This window comes from Dendrobates tinctorius, unplaced genomic scaffold (genome assembly GCF_039654945.1).
Source record: "Dendrobates tinctorius isolate UK_male_01 unplaced genomic scaffold, ASM3965494v1 ptg000070l, whole genome shotgun sequence".
Classification (NCBI taxonomy): domain Eukaryota; kingdom Metazoa; phylum Chordata; class Amphibia; order Anura; family Dendrobatidae; genus Dendrobates; species Dendrobates tinctorius.
Genome location: NW_027361738.1, coordinates 41426539 through 41447849, shown reverse-complemented (window position 1 = coordinate 41447849; position 21311 = coordinate 41426539). Strand labels below are relative to the sequence as shown.

Sequence of the window (21311 nt, the reverse complement as noted above, 5' to 3'; positions counted from 1 at the left end):
AGAAATCTACGTGGAGCCTGGAAAATCACCCTAACAGGAAGCATACTGTCCAACCCTGCTGGCTCTATCAACTGGTCGCCCTGCGCTAGATCTAGTAATGAAACTTTCCATGCCGATGCCTTTCACACAGACATGAACTGTGGAAGAGGCACCAGCAGTAACCAATGAGAACTTTCCTGAAAAGGGAAATGGTCATCATGTTTTCACTATAAAAGCTGTTGCCTCCTCATTCTCCTGTCTTTTAATACATTTCAACCAAGCTACAAACTTTAAAAAAAAAAAAAAAAAAGGCTGGGTACATAAATCATAAATGGAGGGTGGCATTAAAAGGCAGAAAGGGGCATGAGCATGGTCCGGAAATGCCCATTGGACCACTCGGTACACATTAAAATACAGCGCTGGACAACTTCAATGTTTTTTTGTTTTTTTAAGGCAAATTGTGCTGCCTGTGGGGGTAGGGGGGAGGGTGTGCTTTATAGGGAAAACGAGATCACAGGTTCCCTTTAAAATCAAATAAAAATGCTCTAGCACCTAGTGTGGTGCCACACGAATGGGAACAACCTATAATGTATATTTCTCTGTGTTTAGTTTTTCCTCCAATCAGCAAAATTTCTCTGCTGTTGCTAGGCAGAATTAGACTGTTTGAAGACTGTCCCTTTGTCCCTCCTGTAGTTTGGCTCTGTATTAGGTTGCTCCTCCCTTATTCCTCAGTTTAGTCTACAGCAGCCATTACTCAAGACACATGTGTACTGCCCTGTACAGATTACTACTTTTTAGCTACTGTTCATTGTAAACTAATGCAAGATTTTGGAAGAAAACAGCATAGTTTCTCCTGGTCTTTCTACAGTTGCAGTGGCGGTTGAGTTAAAACTATCTGCGAACGCCTGGTGGTGTGAGTACAAGTTACACAATTATCTGAGAAGCTGATAATTAGAACGCTTGGAATTTGCAGCCATTAGGAAGAAGCAGAATACAGAGTCTCCTAGACAGTACTAGGAAACAGCTAATTGCCTTTTGTGCTACACAAGATGAGATCATAGGTTTGATGTTTATTTAATTTGTCAGGTGGGGTCTGTACTGGCAGAAGGTATCCTCCCCGTCCACACTAAAAGCAGGACATGGGCTTTGGAAACATGATAAATATCCTGTTTTCATGATTTAGGCTCAACTATCAATATCACATAGCAGGGACTACAAAGAATAAAAACATTTGTGAATTTAAAAAAAAAAAAAAAAACACAACAATAGGCAAGAAATACCTTTCCAACTGCTGGTGCCGATGTCTTTACTGTGGATTGTCCTATCATTGGTGCTCCGCTCCATGATGATCCAACAATCCACCAGCGACCAATCTTGTCGGCTTCCAGAATATTCTCCAGGGACACACGGAGACGGGTGTCACTGCCGGACACGTTGTTGTGAACCTGCATAAACACAACAAAACTTTACTGACAAACTGATACATAAATCCTCAGTCATATTTCTAATATATTTCTTACAATTATCAATACTTTATTGCAACTAATTTTTGTTGCTCAACAAATAAAATAAAGATGCAAAATGATTCAACTGTCTTGACGTACAATGTTTGGAAAAAAAAAAAAAACAGACGTGTACACAGCTCCTATGCAGGACTATGCGCCCCCTATAGTTACAGGCTAGAGACAAGCTCAGTGTGTTTTACTTGAAAACTCTCCTACCAATGAACGTTGAAGTTTACGTAATTTCTCCACTGGTTCGGGGTCATAACCTGGTATTTTGCGCATATCGTTGTTCTTTAGTGCCAACATGATCTCCAGCATAAAGCGGACCTAGAATAAAGAAGCAGCAAACGTCTTATTCATTTGTAACATTGGAAATTGTGTATTTACAGAAACTAGGAAACATAATGCCAAATGTTGTCACACGCTGCCCAAAATGACGGACAGTTTTCTTTTGCGGTAAATACGGTCTGTGACCTAATACAGAAATTAAGCCACACATCGGCACGTGTTCACACCACCTCAGTGGTAACCATCAGGCTAGTTTCAGACTAGCGTTTCCGGGCGCAGCGCAGGGCCGCCGCTAAGCTCCGCCCCCGCTCGCGCCCCCTCCGGTCAGCTCCTCCTCTGATCGCATGACGCTGCATGCGATCAGCGTACCCTATATTTAGCGTTGGGAACGTTGGTCGTGCGCTGGCACACTTTTGCCGGCGCATATGCCCTTTCGGCGCTGCGCCGACATGCGCCAAACGCACTGTGTTGCATTTTTGTGCGCTCAGCGCAGCGCCAAAAGGGCAGATGCGCCAGCAAGTGTGCCAGCGCACGACCAGCGTACCCAACGCTAAATATAGGGTACGCTGATCGCATGCAGCATCATGCGATCAGAGGAGCTGAATGGAGGGGGAGCGGCCGGGGCGGAGCTTAGCAGCGGTCATGCGCTGCGCCCGGAAACGCTAGTCTGAAACTAGCCTCATCAATGCTGAAAGCACTTTTATTCAGGGAAATAGCCCTTGGTGCTATTAAATTATTATCAAGTCTAAATATGTTCTCACTAGTGATGGGCAAACATGCTCGGATAAAGTGTTATCTGAGCATGCTTGGGTGGTAACAGTGTCTTTGATGTGCTTGAATAATATGTTCAAGTCCCTGAGGCTGCATGTCTCACGGCTGTTCAACAGCCGAAACATGCAGGGAGACATGCAGCCGCGGGCACTTGAACATAGAATATCTTCAGTTTGCTCAAATACTATTAGCACACAAGCATTTTCCGATAACACCTTATCCGAGCACGTTCGCCCATCACTAGTTCTCACCTATCCACTGAATATATGTTAGAATGATGTTGTCTCACCTCCAATTGCCAAAGTGGGAGACTAATATCTTCTGTTCTCTCCTGGCTGCAATACCACAGCCAGGGCAAAATAGGTACAAATACGACTGATGGAATATGCAACAGCTGCAGGTTTGTACTATAGTGGGGCTATCATGAGCATGCAGTAGGTGGCGCACTGTTAAATGGGTTTTCCGGATTTTGAAAAATCCCTACCCCTGGCTGCAGTTTGATTTAGAAACACTGTTCTTTACTCATCATCTCCACATCTGGGCGCTGAGTCTCCACCGCTGCTCCCGATGTTTGCTGCGCTGACATGACATTGACAGCACTGCAACCAATAACTGAGCGCAGCAGTTCAGCGGTTCGTGTTATCAACTCTGGCAGAGCCGCTGAGCTCAGCTTTTGGAAAAGCGGAGGAGACTTAGAGCTGGCCTTAAGGAACATTATAAGCACGCTTGACAGGATTTTACAGGTTATATTCAGGTGAGCCACGTAATAACTACCATAAATAAAACCATGAAATATGCTGTTGCCTTCCATTTATTGAAATAATCCATTAGCTTTTAAAGATTCCTCTCTAGTGTACTTCTGGTCAGTACAGACATGCAAATAATTTGAGATTTTCTCTCTTGCTTTATCAGATTTTGGGACTATTCAGGAGAAAGCGCGGCTGCTTAGCCGGGTCTCTGAAGATGGAGCTGCCACCTCTTTCGTGCATTAAGTTCCCTCTTTGGCATCGTGTAATACGGTAAAATAAAAACTCTTTGCGACAGCTTTCACTATGACTGTGTGCAGACCTGACTATGACACACAGACAACTAAGCATAAAGAATACATTTTATATAGGCTCTCACACGAGATTGATCTTGGAATTTCTTATCCACAGTGCTGGCTTTGTTCTGAGCCTCGCAGATCAGTTCTTTAAGTGCCAGAGCATCATCTTTTCGCAGAGAGAAACCAACATTTTTCAGCAGCAGCAGGACGAGCTCTATGTTCCTCTCTGTAAATGTGGACACCAGTATCTTTAAAATATCAAACACCAGGCGGGAGTCGATGACGTGGAAGTTGTACAAGTGTCCGATAAAAGTGAGAAGGTTATCACACTCTTTACTATCTGTGACATCTCCATGTTGGTCATGAAACTGCTTCACCACCGTTTCCAGGATGTGTGCCCCGACCTGGAAGAAAAAAAAATAAATAAAAAAGTGATTTTCCTAAGGATTCTTTACACATATATTTATATCCCATTCACATGATATGTGTTTATTGCTTGGATGCAACCACTGGGATCCCACTAATCCCTACAGGTAGGTCCTAAAGACCCTTATGAAGTAGTGGTGCCATTCACTTTCATGGATCTTATGGTGAAAGCAGTTTTGTCAATCTCAGTGAAGGTGATGGAGCGGAGGTCCATTTTCACAGATCCTCCATTCTTGGCGCAATCATCATCTATCCTGTGAACAGGTGATAAATGCATTTATTTTTTTAAAAAGTCTTTAGATTTAGCAGATAGAAATGTGATTCAAATTGGTTTAACAAATGCTGAACTTTTCTGTCTATACCATATGCTAATGTAGCAAGATGGGCCTTGTTACCTCGATCCCTACTGTATGGTGTAAAATACTGATGAGAAGCACATGCTCCATCATAAGTCGGTCAGGCATTTTTGCTGGCGTGATGCAGGCATTGAGGGTGATATCGGATAAGGTGTCACTCATATCTTTCCTGCTGTTGCTCATGTAGAGTTCTTCAAGTTGCCCGCTGATGGACGCCATATTTGGTTCACTCAGTCTACGACAAGAAATAAGATGTTATTTGGTACGGTGATCAGAAATTATTGTGGGTGTTAAAATTCTGCACATTTGCAGCACTCTAATAAATGTCCACATCTGAACCCAGGGGTTCTTACATCGACGTCTCTCTATCGATCAGAGGGCAGTGATAACATCCTGGTTGTCAGCAGCCATCACATGCCGTCTACTGGGTTACGGTATACAATTAATAGTATCATGTAGGCATTAAAGGAGATGACCATTTGACCATTTTTCCTCCCATTCTTTAAATAAATTTATTTTTATTGTTGGGTGTCATTAGACAATTTGCACCATTTGCTTTCTATAGCCTCTGTATTGCACTGTCTATTGCTGGCTGCAGAACGGGTGAACCGAGAATCTGTCAGAGAGCTCATTCTGTCTAATGGGAGCGTTTCTAACTCTCTATCTGCCTTTTCATTTTTCCTGATTCTTCTCTCAGCTCATTTAAGACCACACCAATGTTAAATGTGCAGGGAAAAAAAGCTTGTAAAAGCCAAACAGTACAACATTTTTAACTAAATGGATTTAAAGAAAGTATTTTATTTTTAATACATGCATTTTTAAGTAAAAAAAATAAATAAATAAATCTGTCTGTAGAGGTGGACGACCCCTTTAAATTTGAATTTCAAAGGGTATTTCCATATGATAAATTGACATCATTTCACTGGGATTTTCAATCACTTGAAGTTATATTCCCATAAATCCTGACAATGAAGGAAATATTGTACAGACTTGGATTGCTGTGGTCCTTTTTTTTTCCAGATTCCTGACCACCAACAGTGAAGGAAACTGCAGGACAACGCCATTCACTTTGGATACTACCATGTACTGTGGCCCCTACATTGCCAAGACTGGTATGGGTGCCCCCGTTATGATAAAGTGATGGCGTTTAGAAGAAGACGTGCACTCAGCGTGCAGACAATCCTTCTGTCTGTTCCATTTTTAGGGACAGATAAATTGAATGAGACTGGTTATCCGAGATTTCAGTAATTTTTTCCTAATCGGGCTAAGATCTTACAGGCAGGTAGTTACTAACTACTTGCCTGTTCAGCCCAGTGCCAATCTCTGCCAGCTTACATTGGACACAGACGCGGGCTGCAGCGTCCGAGGGTCCGTCCCCGCTAGCGCTGATGAAGCATCTGCGCTAGCGATATAGCATAATGCGATTGCGTTATGCTATAGCGTTAATGCAGCCCGTCAACGCTATGCGTTAAATGGGCTGCTTTAACGCAGTATGAACCTAGCTTTAAACTTAAGGCCCCGTTACACACAACGATGTCCCAGCGATCCCACCAACGATCCGACATGGATGGGATCGCTGGGACATAGTTAGACAGACTCACCAGTGATCAGGACCAGCGAGCAAGCTGGTATCTAGGGTAAACAGCGGGTATCCAAGATGTAAGATCCTGGCCACATAAGGAAAAAAAAATTACAAGTGTTGCGGATAACCCCTTTAATGTCCAAATTGATCTGTTGCATGTTGATGCACACAGAAGCAGAGATGCCCGATTGACTATTATGGGTCTGACTAGTTTCCAATAAATGTTAATTTTTAAAATGGGGAAAAAAAGTGCTAAAAACTGATTTTTAAAGACATGCAGCAGCTCAGAATTTTATAGCTGCGCTCACAATGATTCAGCCGCCATTGCAACCTTGTTCTTAAATGTTAAACTTTCAGCTGACTGCAAAAAAAACAACGAACAAATGAAACTGCTGAACACAACTAATATAACAAATGGTTTCCCCAAATTCAGCACAAAATGCTACTTTTACTGAATACTTCAGTCCCAAAATTAATCAAACCCCTTCATGACATTATGGGCCTGAGGATAACAGGATTTTTAGTTGCTTACCGTAAAATCTGTTTCTCAGAACCTTCATTGGGGGACACAGGAACCATGGGTGTATGCTGCTGCCACTAGGAGGCTGACACTATGCAAAAAAGAAAGTTAGCTCCTCCTCCGCAGTATACACCCCACCGCCTGGCGCTCAATTACTCAGTGAGAAAGCAGTAGGAGAAGTAATATAAAGTAAACCAACAATTCAACTAGAACTATATTACATAAAACAAAGTAAAGAAGTAGAAAACATGGGAGGGTGCTGTGTCCCCCAATGAAGGCTCCGAGTAACAGATTTTACGGTAAGCAACTAAAAATCCTGCTTTCTCTATAGCTTCATTGGGGGACACAGGAACCATCGGACGTCCCAAAGCAGTCCCTGGGGTGGGAAACAAACTTCCATCAGGTCAGCGGACTCACCACCACCGCCTGCAAGATCCTTTATTCCTAGGCTGGCATCCGCCAAATCGTAGGTGTGGACCTTGTAAAATTTTACAAAGGTGTGAACAGAGGACCAGGTTGCAGCTTTACAAAGCTGCATCGCAGAAGCCCTGTGGTGAACCGCCCAGGATGTGCCCACTGCCCGAGTGGAGCGAGCCTTAATCCCAGAAGGGGGCACTCTGTTCTTTATCCGATAAGCCTCTAAGATAGCCGATCTGATCCAGCGCACAATAGTCGCCTTGGAGGCCGACAGGCCTTTTCGAGCCCCATCTGGGATGACGAAAAGAGAATCTGTCTTCCGGAACGCATCGGTTCTAGCCAAGTAGATCTTCGTCGCCCTGACCAGGTCCAGTCTGTTCAAGGAGCGTTCCCGGGGATGAACTGGAGCCGGGCAGAAAGAAGGTAGAACGATGTCTTCATTCAAGTGGAAAGCAGATACCACCTTGGGAAGAAAGGACGGCGGAGGCCGTAGAACAACTTTATCTTGGTGAATCACTAAAAAAGGAGGTTGACAAGAAAGAGCTGCCAACTCAGAGACACGTCGGATGGAAGTAATGGCCACTAGAAAGACCACTTCACCTTCCAAGAGAGAAGAGATAGAGAAACCTCCTTGAGAGGCTCAAAGGGGGAACCTTGTAGAGCCTCTAGGACTAAATTGAGATCCCAGTGATCCACTGGAGCCCGATAAGGAAGAACTGCATGGGCCGCCCCTTGTAAAAAGGTTTTTACCTGCGGCTGAGAGGATAGCGTCTTCTGGAAAAGAATTGAATGTGCCGAAACTTGCCCATTTAGAGAACTAAGGGCCAGACTCCCGTCCAGGCCTACCTGGAGGAATGCTAGAATAGAAGGGAGCGAGAAAGACATTGGCGGAACGCGATTGGACTCACAACAACGAAAATATGCCTTCCACATTCTATAGTATATTTTGGAAGACGAAGCCTTCCTAGCCCGGATCATTGTGTGAATTACCCGATCTGAAAACCCTGACTTTTTCAGTACCGCGGTCTCAATGGCCACGCCGTCAAATTGAGCGACCGAGAATTGGGATGGTAAATCGGACCCTGAGACAGCAGATCTGGTCTGTCTGGGAGTGTCCAAGGAGCGTCCGCGAGAAGGTTGACGATGTCCGCGAACCAAGACCTTCTGGTACCCCTTCTGCCTTGATCTTCTTCAACAGCTTGGGAAGAAGAGGAAGAGGAGGGAACAGATAGGGGAGCGCGAACTGTGACCAAGGAATGGTCAGAGGATTGGCGCCCACTGCGAGGGGATCACGGGCCCTGGATACGAACCGTGGAACTTTCTTGTTCAGACGGGACGCCATCAGATCCACGTCCGGAGTACCCCGACGAAGGCAAATCTGTTGGAAGACTTCCTGATGCAGGGACCATTCCCCTGCTGCGAGGCCTTTGCGGCTGAGAAAGTCGGTGGCCTCGTTTTCCACACCCGGAATGTGCACGGCGGATATCGCTGGGACTGATATTTCTGCCCAATGAAGTATCTTGGATACCTCGGCCAACGCCGAGGAACTCCGAGCCCCTCCCTGGTGGTTGATATATGCCACCGCTGTGGCATTGTCCTTCTGATTGGCAGACCTTTGAGCAGCTTGTCCCAATGAATCAGGGACAGGAAAATAGCCCGTATCTCTAGGACGTTGATCGGAAGAGTCGCTTCCTGCCTTGACCAACGGCCCTGTACCGTGAGATGGCGAAACACTGCGCCCCAGCCCAGAAGACTGGCGTCTGTCGTCACCACTTGCCAATGTACCGGAAGGAACGATCGGCCCTGGGCGATAAGAGGAGATGTTAGCAGGGCTGTGGAGTCGGTAAGCCGAACCTGCGACTCCGACTCCTCAATTTCCCTTACACCAACTCCAACTCCACGACTCCGACATATATTGCTTATATTTAAGCGAAAAATTTATTGTAGTACAATGTGAACATCAGACATTTAATCATTTCTATGATCCAATAATCAAGATATTTAGGTAGAACATACTATCTATTTATTGGAATACAACTTTAGAACACAAAAAACTAATAAATTGTAAATATGTAACACTGTATAATATTGATTACATATATACAGTACAGACCAAAAGTTTGGACACACCTCATTAAAAAGTTTTCTTTATTTTCATGACTATGAAAATTGTAGATTCACTCTGAAGGCATCAAAACTATGAATTAACACATGTGGAATTATATAATTAACAAAAAAATGTGAAACAACTGAAAACATGTCTTATATTCTAGGTTCTTCAAAGTAGCCACCTTTTGCTTTGATTACTGCTTTGCACACTCTTGGCATTCTCTTGATGAGCTTCAAGAGGTGGTCACCGGAAATGGTCTTCCAACAGTCTTGAAGGAGTTTCCAGAGATGCTTAGCACTTGTTGGCCCTTTTGCCTTCACTCTGCGGTCCAGCTCACCCCAAACCATCTCGATTGGATTCAGATCTGGTGACTGTGGAGGCCAGGTCATCTGGCGTAGCATCCCATCACTCTCCTTCTTGGTCAAACAGCCCTTACACAGCCTTTTCCTGTTGAAAAATAAATGATGGTCCAACTAAACGCAAACCGGATGGAATAGCATGCTGCTGCAAGATGCTGTGGTAGCCATGCTGGTTCAGTATGCCTTCAATTTTGAATAAATCCCCAACAATGTCACCAGCAAAGCACCCCCACACTATCACACCTCCTCCTCCATGCTTCACGGTGGGAAACAGGCATGTAGAGTCCATCTGTTCACCTTTTCTGCGTCGCACAAAGACACGGTGGTTGGAACCAAAGATCTCAAATTTGGACTCATCAGACCAAAGCACAAATTTTCACTGGTCTAATGTCCATTCCTTGTGTTCCTTAGCCCAAACAAGTCTCTTCTGCTTGTTGCCTGTCCTTAGCAGTGGTTTCCTAGCAGCTATTTTACCAGGACGGCCTGCTGCACAAAGTCTCCTCTTAACAGTTGTTGTAGAGATGTGTCTGTTGCTAGAACTCTGTGTGGCATTGACCTGGTCTCTAATCTGAGCTGCTGTTAACCTGTGATTTCTGAGGCTGGTGGCTCGGATGAACTTATCCTCTGCAGCAGAGGTGACTCTTGGTCTTCCTTTCCTGGGGCAGTCCTCATGAGAGCCAGTTTCTTTGTAGCGCTTGACGGTTTTTGCCACTGCACTTGGGGACACTTTCAAAGTTTTCCCAATTTTTCGAACTGACTGACCTTCATTTCCTAAAGTAATGATGGCCACTCGTTTTTCTTTACTTAGCTGCTTTTTTCTTGCCATAATACAAATTCTAACAGTCTATTCAGTAGGACTATCAGCTGTGTATCCACCAGACTTCTGCACAACACAACTGATGGTCCCAACCCCATTTATAAGGCAAAAAATCCCACTTATTAAACCTGACAGGGCACACATGTGAAGTGGAAACTATTTCCGGTGACTACCTCTTGAAGCTCATCAAGAGAATGCCAAGAGTGTGCAAAGCAGTAATCAAAGCAAAAGGTGGCTACTTTGAAGAACCTAGAATATAAGACATTTTCAGTTTCACACTTTTTTGTTAATTATATAATTCCACATGTGTTAATTCACAGTCTTGATGCCTTCAGAGTGAATCTACAATTTTCATAGTCATGAAAATAAAGAAAACTCTTTGAATGAGAAGGTGTGTCCAAACTTTTGGGCTGTACTAGATATATATATAGACACACATATACATATATACACACACACACACACTATGACTTATCTCAGCTAAGACAAAGCCTAGATCCTCAGGCTACATTCACACTATGGGCGTAGCCAGGATCAAACCTGGGGGGCCAGAACCTCATGCTGTTCCGCAGAATTTCATACTGCACACCTCAGCTGCTGCAGAACCTCATACTTCATACTGCACACCCCTACAACACTTGAAAATAAAGCCTGCACCTTAAGAAGATGTGGTGAATGCAGTCTATTTATTCCAACTATCAATTGATGTTGATGTGTTACTGAAGACGAGCAATGCCTGTCCTGGGCGTCCTTTTGGGCAGCTATGAGGTGTCCCTGACTGGTGCAAAAAAAAAAAAAAAAAAAAAAAAAAAAAAAAAAAAAGGAGTGTTAGGCTACTTTCACACTAGCGTCGTGCACTGCACGTCGCTATGCGACGTTGCAGCGCACCGACGCATAGTGTGGAAGCGCCGCACAACGGGGGCAGTGGATGCAGTTTTTCATCGCATCCGCTGCCCCATTGTAATGTCCGGGGAGGAGGGGGCGGAGTTTCGGCCGCGCATGCGCGGTCGAAAATGGCGGAGACGACGCACAAAAAAGTTACATGTAACGTTTTTTTGTGCGTCACGGCCGCCAAAACACGGCGCATCCGTCGTTCGACGGATGCGACGTGTGCCCAAACGTCGCAATGCGTCGCTAATGTTAGTCTATGGAGAAAAAACGCATCCTGCGGGCAACTTTGCAGGATGCGTTTTTTCTCCAAAACGACGCATAGCGACGTGCAGTGCACGACGCTAGTGTGAAAGTAGCCTTAGTCTGTGTGCTATCCGGCTTTCATTCTTTTTGGTACAGATATGATATGGATTCAGATATGGATAAATGGATGTATAGATAGAGCAGATTTCTAATCTGCTTTTGCTATTGAAAACATTATCTATGAGCTCAAAAACCTTTCAGGTGATGCAGTTTTTTAAAAAGCTGATCTGCTTTTGCAACTGAAAAACTTATCCTCAAAAAACGCAGGAAAAACGCTGTGTGTGAATGTAGCCTTAGATCAGGAATATAACAGCCATTTTATAGGACATTTCATAACTTTCCCAAATTCCTATGAAAAAATATTCAGCATATTCTGCATTGAACTACTGTACTCAATTTATTATATATTTTAGGAATCGGTCCATTTTATACCGACTCCAACTCCACCAAAATGAGCACCGACTCCGACTCCACAGCCCTGGATGTTAGCCACCAATTGAGGGACAGCTTGACCTGAAATGAGAGTCGAATTGGAAGATCCAGTGAGGAGACAGACTTGTTCCACTGCGACAGAATGGCCCGCTGAAGCGGTCTTGAGTGGAATTGGGTGGAGGGAATCGCCTCCGACGTTGCAACCATCCTCCCTAGAACTCTCATGGCTGATGGGAGGGAAATGAGTCGGGGGCCCTGAAGCAAACGAACATCCCGCCGAAGAGTTACTCTCTTGTCGTCGGGTAGGAAGACCTTTGCCTGACGAGTGTCGAAAAGTATGCCTAGAAACACAAGGCGTTGTGTTGGAACAAGGCAGGACTTTTTTGTGTTGATGATCCACCCGAATCGAGCAAGAGAGTGTCGCAGACAATGGTGAGACTTTCAAGAGCCTGGGGCAAGGATGGAGCTTTGATGAGGATGTCGTCGAGGTACGGGAAGAGCACGAGACCTCTGATCCTCAAAATGGCCATCAATGCTGCCATGATTTTTGCAAAAACCCTGGGGGCGGTGGCGAGCCCAAACGGCAGGGCGACAAACTGAACGTGATCCTGATGTATCGCGAAACGCAGGAATTTTTGATGACCCAGGAAGATTGGGACATTAGATAGGCGTCTTGAATGTCTATGGAGCACAGGAATTCTTGTGCCTCTATGGAAGCGATTACTGAACAAAGGGACTCCATCCTGAAATGTCGCAGACGGACCCTTTTGTTCAGTAGTTGTAAGCCCAGAATGGGCCGAACCGTGCCTCCTTTTTTCGGCACTACAAACAGGTTTGAATAGAAACCTGTGAATCACTCTTTTTTTTGTACTGGAACAATCACTCCCGACTTGAGAAGAGAGTCGATGGCTGTAAAGAAACCAGGAACCAAGTCGGGGGTTGGGATTCGAAGAATCGATCCCGAGGACGAGAAACAAATTCTAATTTGTATCCTGAAGATACAACTTCCCTGACCCAAGCGTCTTCCACCGAGGCAAGCCATACGTCCCTGAAGGCAAGAAGAAGGCCGCCCACCTGGGAGTATGCTCCGGTGTTCTGATTCCAGTCATGCGGAGGAAGATCTTCCAGGTCTAGGTCTGGTAGATCTACCCTGGGTAGAATGAGACCGCCAGGAAGGAGTGGGCCTAAAGAAGACTCTTTTCCTTTCTTGGCGCGGTTGAGGCCTCTGCTGGGGAGGTCGACGAGATTTTGACTGGGGAAGAAGGGTGCTTGTGCCCCCAGTGGCATCCTTAATGATATGGTCCAGCCTATCGCTGAAAAGACGCGATCCCTGAAACGGTAAACTGGTGAGGGACTTTTCTGACGATAAGTCCGCTTGCCAAGCCAAACTGTGCGCCTAATAGCCACCAAGTTGCATGATGCCTGAGCTGCGCAGGATGCGGCATCCAGGGAGGCCGAGACCAAATATTCGCCTGCACGCGAAATTTGGTCAGCGAGATCCGCCAGCTGCTCTGGCTGGTCTCCAGCCAAAATGTCTTGGCGGAGGTCCTTTGACCATTTTGCTATGGCCTTAGAAGCCCAAGTAGAAGCAAAGGCCGGGCTTAGAACAGAAGACGCCGCTTCGAAGGCTGACTTAGCAAAAGATTCTATGACTCTGTCATTAGTGTCTGCTAGAGATGCTCCACCAGAAATCGGAAGGACCGTGCTGTTAGACAGTCTTGAAACCGGAGGGTCCACGGTCGGTGAAGCTGACCAGTCTGCAATGAGTTCCGGCGAGAAAGGATATAACACCCCAAGGCGTTTTCCTCTTTGAAAACGCCTGGTCGGATTTTCTGGAACTCCGAATGATGAGCGAAGACCTTGGAAGGTGATTTCGACCGTCTGAAAGAAACCTCCTGGTCCGCGGGTTCCGCAGGAGAATCTTTGATATTTAAGGACTGGTTAATCGCTGCAGTGAGGCTCTGAACTATATCCCTTATATCAGCGATTTGGTCCGAGTCCAGCTCCAAAACATCCTCGGAGGGTCCATCCGAGAAAGTCTCGCCTGGCTCAGGGGAGGAAGATCTTGATAAGGGCGGCTGTTTGGACGGACTATGGGGCGATGCGGAACAGGAAGAGGAACCGGATCTGTGCTCCCGTCTGGCTCTTTTGCGGCTAATATTAACAGGCTCGACCGGAGCATCCTGTGACCTGCTGGGTCCTGCAGAAGTCTGTAGTGGCAACTTATCCAGTACAGACACTAAGGTCTGGGACACCTTGGTGAGATCCGCCACAGATTGAGACAGAGAGGAAGCCCACCCTGGGATAGGGGCCTCAACCTCACTCGGGACAACCGGGGGCTCCTGGGCGGTGGGTTCAGTGGGCTTGCTGCAGTCCTGACAGAGGGGAGAGGACTGACCTGATGGAAACTTGCGTTTGCAAGAAGAACATGCAAAATGACTGACTACCACAGAGGAAGAAGCAGAGCAAATTGGTTTAGAATTAGACATTATGAGCTACCCCACTAACCGTGCCAGACGGTTAGGGGACGGAGAGCTGAGGAGGGCGTCAGACTGCAGCGCAGAGCTACTCACGGAACCTGTGTACACAGCACGCTGAAGCGGAGACGAGCAGCTCACAGGCTGAAGAAAAACTGTGAGGTAAACAAACGCTCCTGAATGCTGTGGGCGGGAATCAGCTCACCAGAGAGGGAGGCGGAGGTAGCCACTCTGTTAGGAGCATAAGTAAACTCCACTCCCTCCTATACTGGGAGGAGTGGGCGGGCCCCTGCGACGCCTCTAACCCTCAGAGAAGCGGTGGGCGGCGCCATATGGGCGGGACTGTTCCTCAGAAGAAAAAGCCCGCCTGAAAATGGGGGCGTGGCCTCGCCTCAGAACTAGGCCAGAACTGAAGCCGGGGCCTGGATTAGAAACGGCGGCCGCCAGAGAGCGTGGGGCGGCGCGGAGGTCTAAGAGAACCGCACTTTCGCGGCGCTGGCGCTGAGAACGCTAAATACAGGTAATGCCGCTTAAGGAAGCTTGCCCGTTCCCCACCGCCCAGGGGGATTACTATCATGGGAAGGAGAGGGGGGGTTCAGCCTGCTGATACTTACCTCCTGCAGTCCTGACTTACCCCATTTCCAGTTGCAGACCGTGTCTCCATCCACCGACAGTAGCTCTGGTAGGCGAGTGGGTGAGAGACAGAAGGCGAACACGCATATGTGTTCCTGGCTGGTAGACATATGAGGATACGGGGTGGCAGTACACGCTGCACTTATAGTCTCTTTGTAGGAGTACAGATGTGACTATTCACTCTGTATCCCTTCGGAACCTGTAAAGAAACGACGCACACTGAGGTAGATAAGGGTCTAATGAAAGACCCGTGTCCACCTCCTACTGACACTAAGCTAAACTGAGTAATTGAGCGCCAGTCGGAGGGGTGTATACTGCGGAGGAGGAGCTAACTTTCTTATTTGCATAGTGTCAGCCTCCTAGTGGCAGCAGCATACACCCACGGTTCCTGTGTCCCCCAATGAAGCGAAAGAGAAATTTTCATACTTCCAGCACATGGCACCTAACATAAGCAGTATATAGGAAAGGCAAGAACGATTATGAGGGCATTACAAGTTACGGCTTTCCTAGACGCTCTGATGATAAATGGAACTAGTTATGCTATGATATATCCCATAGGAACTCATAATATGACCGCTTTTCCTTTCAGTGGTCTGGGAAAGTGTGGTAGCTCTAATGAGCATCATTCAGCTTTCCCAGGTACGGACATAACTAATTTTTCGAGTGGCTTTGTAGGAGTCTTCTGTTATTACACATTTGCAATCTGATGAGGAATGTGAAGCTAATCAATCACTACCCAATTAACATTCAATCATAAATCGTAATTGATGAACATTTGGGAAACGATAATTGGAGAAGGTGCACTATTCAGGAGAATATCAACTTGTTCTGACAAAGGGTAAACTCCATACATCACGGAGTGACCTGCAGCCTCCACTCACAACAAGGGAGTAAATTAATTAGCTGAAGCTTATCCATGATTTACCGATGACGGAGTTTCATCCTGTCAATTAAAAATATGAACTATAAAGTAGAATATGCACTCCAGGCCTGGAGCCAAGAGCGAGCATCCGGCTCAGGATCAAGGACGCTATTATTTAGGTGGCTGCGACATGCGATACCTGTTCATCAATCCCTTCACGCTCTTCCTCAGCCTCTCCAGCTCTTCTCTCTTCTTTGCATCCGCAGCATCTGCAGATCGTCTCAGGTGAGGAGGAACATATTTCTTGTCCACACCTGTAGGAGTCTGAGAGAAAAAGAAAATGTCATCATTGCTTCCCATTTGGTATAATAGACACCTTTTCCTAAACACAACCACTGTGACTTTGTATAATTATTGCAAAGTCTCCAGGTTAAAAAAAAAGGGTTAAATCAACATGTATGAATATACCTTAATCTATAGAAATGTGATACAATTATACTCTGACTGTATATGAGCAATAGATAATGTGCAAATGAGCAAAACCACAAAACAAAGCAAAAAGACTCATCCTCTGTGTCCAACTATCGCCCGATATCTCTTCTCCCTCATGCCTCAAAACTACTGGAACAGCATGTATATCTTGAACTGTCCTCCCACCTCTCCTCCTGTTCAGTCTTTGACCGGTTACAATCTGGCTTCCGACCGCATCACTCAACTGAAACTGCCCTAACTAAAGTCACTAACGACTTACTAACCGCCAAGAGCAAGCGACACTACCCTGTCCTCCTACTCCTGGACCTGTCCTCTGCCTTCGACACCGTAGACCATTCCCTCCTGCTACAGACTCTCTCATCTCTTGGCATCACAGACTTGGCCCTATCCTGGATCTCATCATACCTAACGGAACGTACATTCACTGTCTCTCTCTCACATACCACCTCCTCACCTCGCCCCCTGTCTGTCGGTGTTCCCCAAGGCTCTGTCCTAGGACCCCTACTATTCTCCATCTATACCTTCGGCTTGGGACAGCTCATAGAATCCCATGGTTTGCAGTATCACCTCTATGCCGATGACACGCAGATCTACCTATCTGGACCCAACCTCGCCTCCTTACTGACTGACATCCCACAATGTCTGTCTGCTATCTCAGCCTTCTTCTCTGCTCGGTTTCTCAAACTGAACATGGACAAAACAGAATTCATCATCTTTCCCCCATCTCACTCTACCCCTCCACCAGACCTATCCATCAATGTCAACGGCTGCTCTCTTTCCCCAGTCCCGCATGCCCGGTGCCTTGGGGTGATCCTCGACTCTGCGCTCTCTTTCAAACCACATATCCAAGCCCTCGCCTCCTCCTGCCGCCCCAAACTCAAAAATATTTCCCGGATCCGCTCATTCCTCAACCACGAAACCACAAAAACACTAGTGCATGCTCTTATCTCCCGCCTCGACTACTGCAACCTCCTACTCTCTGGCCTCCCCTCTAGCACCGCTCCAGTCCATCCTACACTCTGCTGCCCGACTAATCCACCTGTCTCCCCGCTATTCCCCAGCCTCCCCCCTATGCCAGGCCCTTCACTGGCTTCCTATTGCCCAGAGGATCCAATTCAAAACCCAAACCATGACATACAAAGCCATCCACAACCTGTCTCCTCCATACATCTGTGACATGGTCTCTAGGTACCTACCCGCACGCAACCTTCGATCACCCCAAGATCTCCTTCTCTACTCCCCCTTAGCTCTTCTTCCCACAACCGCATACAAGACTTCTCCCGTGCTTCCCCCATACTCTGGAACTCCCTACCGCAACACATCAGACTCTCACCATCAACGGAAACCTTCAAGAAGAACCTGAAGACCCACCTGTTCCGACAAGCCTACAGCCTGCAATGATCCTCTGTCTACTGAACCACCGCACAACCTGCTCTACCCTCTCCTACTGTATCCTCACCCATCCCTGTAGACTGTGAGCCCTCGCGGGCAGGGTCCCCTCTCCTTATGTACTTGTGTGTCCCTTGTCTTACACTTGTATATTACACTTGTCTATATTTCCCCTTTTCACATGTAAAGCGCCATGGAATAAATAATAATAAAAAAGGTAAGTATTTGCTGGGTTTTTGTCACTTTTATTCCATGCATTTTTGTTACAAAAACTAAAGGATTTCTTAATACCAGCAAAGTGAATGAGATTCCTGAAGTCTCATGCACTCGTTGCTTATTTTTTCCTTGCAGATTGGAAGCAGTTTCAAGTTTGGAGCATGTCAATTTTTTCAGCGTTTTTCACCAATTCTAATGAATGGAGAATAAAAAACATAAAAAAAATGCGTCAAAATGTGCATATTTTATATTGCATATTTTTGGCAACACTTTGGTGTTTGCAGCAAATACTTAGCGTGTGCACATACCTATAACCGGGATAATTACATCAGCAATGACACAAGTGTAAATGAGGCTCCATTCACATTACTGTTAACTTTTAACTAGAGGTAATAGAGCAGTCAGTATTTTTTCCCCCCTGGTTTTGGGTTCATCGTATTCAGCCTCTCAATCACAGACAGATGTCCACTGTGCACCCATCTTCACATAAATGTAGCGATAGAGTCTATACATAAAACAACCCGGTACAGATCATAGAGGGTTAAAAAAAAGTTTCATCTCAACCTCAAAGCTCCAAACTTCTAGTCAGTGTGAAAAGCAATGGCAGAACAATATGAGATTTATAGAAATAGTGAAAGCAAGTACAGATTTGTTGTCACTCATTCACTGACACACTGGATAACAATACTCCGCTCTTGATACATACGGCCTCACTACACATCGACACACCACATTCCTGACCATGGTACACTGTAAATAAATCCACAATTTAATTCTACACTAGCATATAAAAATGGAACAACTACCGTGAGTTAATTTAATAGTTGAAACCACTTAAAGACTGGGCAATTTTTCATTTTTTACGTTTCCGTTTTTTTCAGCCCCATTTTTATTTTTCTGCCAACATAGCTGTATGAGGACTTGTCTTCTTGAGGAACAAATTGTACAGCAGTTTTCAATTATGTCAATTATTTTACCATGTAATGTGCTCAAAACAAGGATAAAATTCCAAGTGCTGAGAGTTGGTTAAAAAAAACACACAAAAAAACAACGCAATTCCACCATTGTTTTGTTTTTACGATAGTCACTGTGAAGGAAAAGTGACTAACACGACTCCCAGGGTCATTGCGATTACGGCAGTACAAAAAACTTTTTTCCCTCCCCAGATTTTAGTGATTAAAAATCACCTGGCACCGGCTGCTGTAAGTTCTCAGTTGCGGCTTCGCTCGGCCGAGCGCTCCTGTGTTCTTTTTGAGCAAGCCGCTGAATCACATGGCGGCTGGAAGCTTATCTCCAGGAAAACAATGTGATCGGCAGTCCGAATCTGGACATGCCTGATTGACATCTTCCCTGACTATATGTTGGCTGGTGACCCATACACATTGGATTGTCTGCTGTACCCAGTGATATTGGCCGACAATAACATGTATGGAGGCTTTTAGAATCATAGCAGCTTCCATAACAGCCAGGCCAGATGTGTTTAACAAAGTAATGTGGGAAGATTTTTTAAATTTAAGACCTAGAAATGTGGTATAAAAATACATATTACTTAAATATTCAATTCCCTGCCTCCAGCCGGCCCTTCTATGCTCACCTGCTGTAGATCATTCATGTGACCACTGCAGCCAATCACTGGACTTACCACTGAGACCAGGAATAGGTTGTGGCAGTCATGTGAAGTCACAGCAGCAGGACCAATGAAGCCGCAAGTGCTGGAGGTTGGACTTAATCGGTAACAGTCATTTTACTACTTTAACACATTTCCAGTTTTTTTTTTTTTTTTTTTTACAAATAACCCAGACAACCTTTTAATTGACCCTGAGAGATCTCTGCGCACACTATAATATGACAAAGTGGTCCATCAGGTTTCCATTAAGGTTTTAGCAATTTTCAAATCAAGAACAATGTTACAGACTATTTTATTTAACCCCAGAGCAAAAATAAACTAAAGCTATAACGGGACCAAAACCAAAAAACATACCTTGGTAATAGTAACTGGTTCATTCACATCATCCTCCTCCTCTGCAATTTCTTCTCCGGAGGCTTCACGTTCCCGCTCTACAGCCTCATCCTCTTCAGACAGCTGTTCCTCAGCATAGCCTCCTTCATTGACATAATTTTCCTCTTCTCCATCAATGTCATCACCCATCTCAGACCCTTTCTCCTCCTCATCACTCCCGTCGTCCTTCCCCTTCTCTTCCTCATCACTCCCATCATCCTTCCCCGTCTCTTCCTCATCACTCCCGTCGTCCTTCCCGATCTCTTCCTCATCACCCCCGTCGTCCTTCCCGATCTCTTCCTCATCACTCCCGTCGTCCTTCCCGATCTCTTCCTCATCACTCCCGTCGTCCTTCCCAGTCTCTTCCTCATCTACACCCTCATACAGTTTTTGCAGTTTTTCTGCAGTGTTGGCCTCCTCTTCCTCATCATCGTAGAGGCCAAAGTTGGCCCCTCCGGGTTCCAGGACCCCCAGGATATAGTCCAGACCATCCTGTGTGAAGGCCTGGGGCAGGGAGCTCTTGTTCCTCCTCCTGTTCATTCTCAGGCTCCTCTCCAGCCTCTTGATCTCCTTGTCCTCTTTCTCATTGGCCTCCAGCAGACACTTCTTCCTGGCCTCCTCTTTGCCGAGCTTCTTCTTTTTCTTCCTCTTCTTGGCGTCTGGCCTCTTTGCTGTGACTGCAGCTTTCTTCACGGGTGGATCCTCTCTGCCCTCCTGAGCGGGTGCTGGCGGCTTCTTTGCCGCGGGGTGAGCGGCCTTGGATGCCCCCTGGTCATTCTCAGTGACCCCCTGTTTTCCTGGGAACTTCCTCTCGTAGTAGGCTTTCCTCCTGATCTTCTTGGAGAGCCGCTTCTCCTTCCTCAGCTCCTTACGGCTCTTCGCTCTGCCGGCATGGGCCGGGAATCCCGCAGCACCTCGAGTCTCAGCATCCGGAGCCTCCGCTTTCTCCACAAAGTGCTGCACGGAGAGCTGGAGCTTCTTTATCTGCACGGGGCCGCCCCGGGCCGAGCTCTTACGCTTCATTCCCGTTACTTACAGACACATCACCCACGTTGTACTGGGCGCCGCCATACTGCCGGAAACCAGCCGCTTCCGGTGGATAGAGCGCGTCACCTCGTACAGGAGTCTCTGTAGTGCACAGCGCCACCGTGTGTACAAAAGTATGATTGTATGCCTTCTCAAGTTTTGGAGGTTCACACTCATTTTTGGAAAATCAATATTGGGAACAATTATTAGTGGAAATCAGAAGCTAAACATTAGAAAAAAAAATCTGTCCCAGGAAAGAAAAAAAAGCCCCCCAATTTTGTTCATAAGACTAAATGCTCAATCAAATTGCATATTAAATGGGTTGACCAGTGAAAAAAAGTTGTCACCTATCCAAAAAAGTGATAACGTGTTGATTATTGGGGGGTCCGATCGCTGGGGCACTATTATCCCTGGGG

General features: G+C 46.0%; 1 protein-coding gene across 1 annotated transcript in view; it reads right to left on the bottom strand.

Moving 5' to 3' along the window:
• NOM1 (nucleolar protein with MIF4G domain 1) overlaps window positions 1–20987 on the bottom strand; it is a 49678-nt gene extending 28691 nt beyond the window's left edge. Inside the window, exons 1-6 of the mRNA XM_073581596.1 lie at window positions 19852–20987; window positions 15973–16097; window positions 4410–4605; window positions 3669–3992; window positions 1701–1811; window positions 1260–1424 (exon numbers count right to left, since the gene is read on the bottom strand). Of these exons, the coding sequence (XP_073437697.1) occupies window positions 1260–1424; window positions 1701–1811; window positions 3669–3992; window positions 4410–4605; window positions 15973–16097; window positions 19852–20892 (1962 nt within the window). The 5' untranslated portion in view covers window positions 20893–20987. The remainder of the gene's footprint in view (window positions 1–1259; window positions 1425–1700; window positions 1812–3668; window positions 3993–4409; window positions 4606–15972; window positions 16098–19851) is intronic.
• Window positions 20988–21311: the final 324 nt, after the last annotated feature.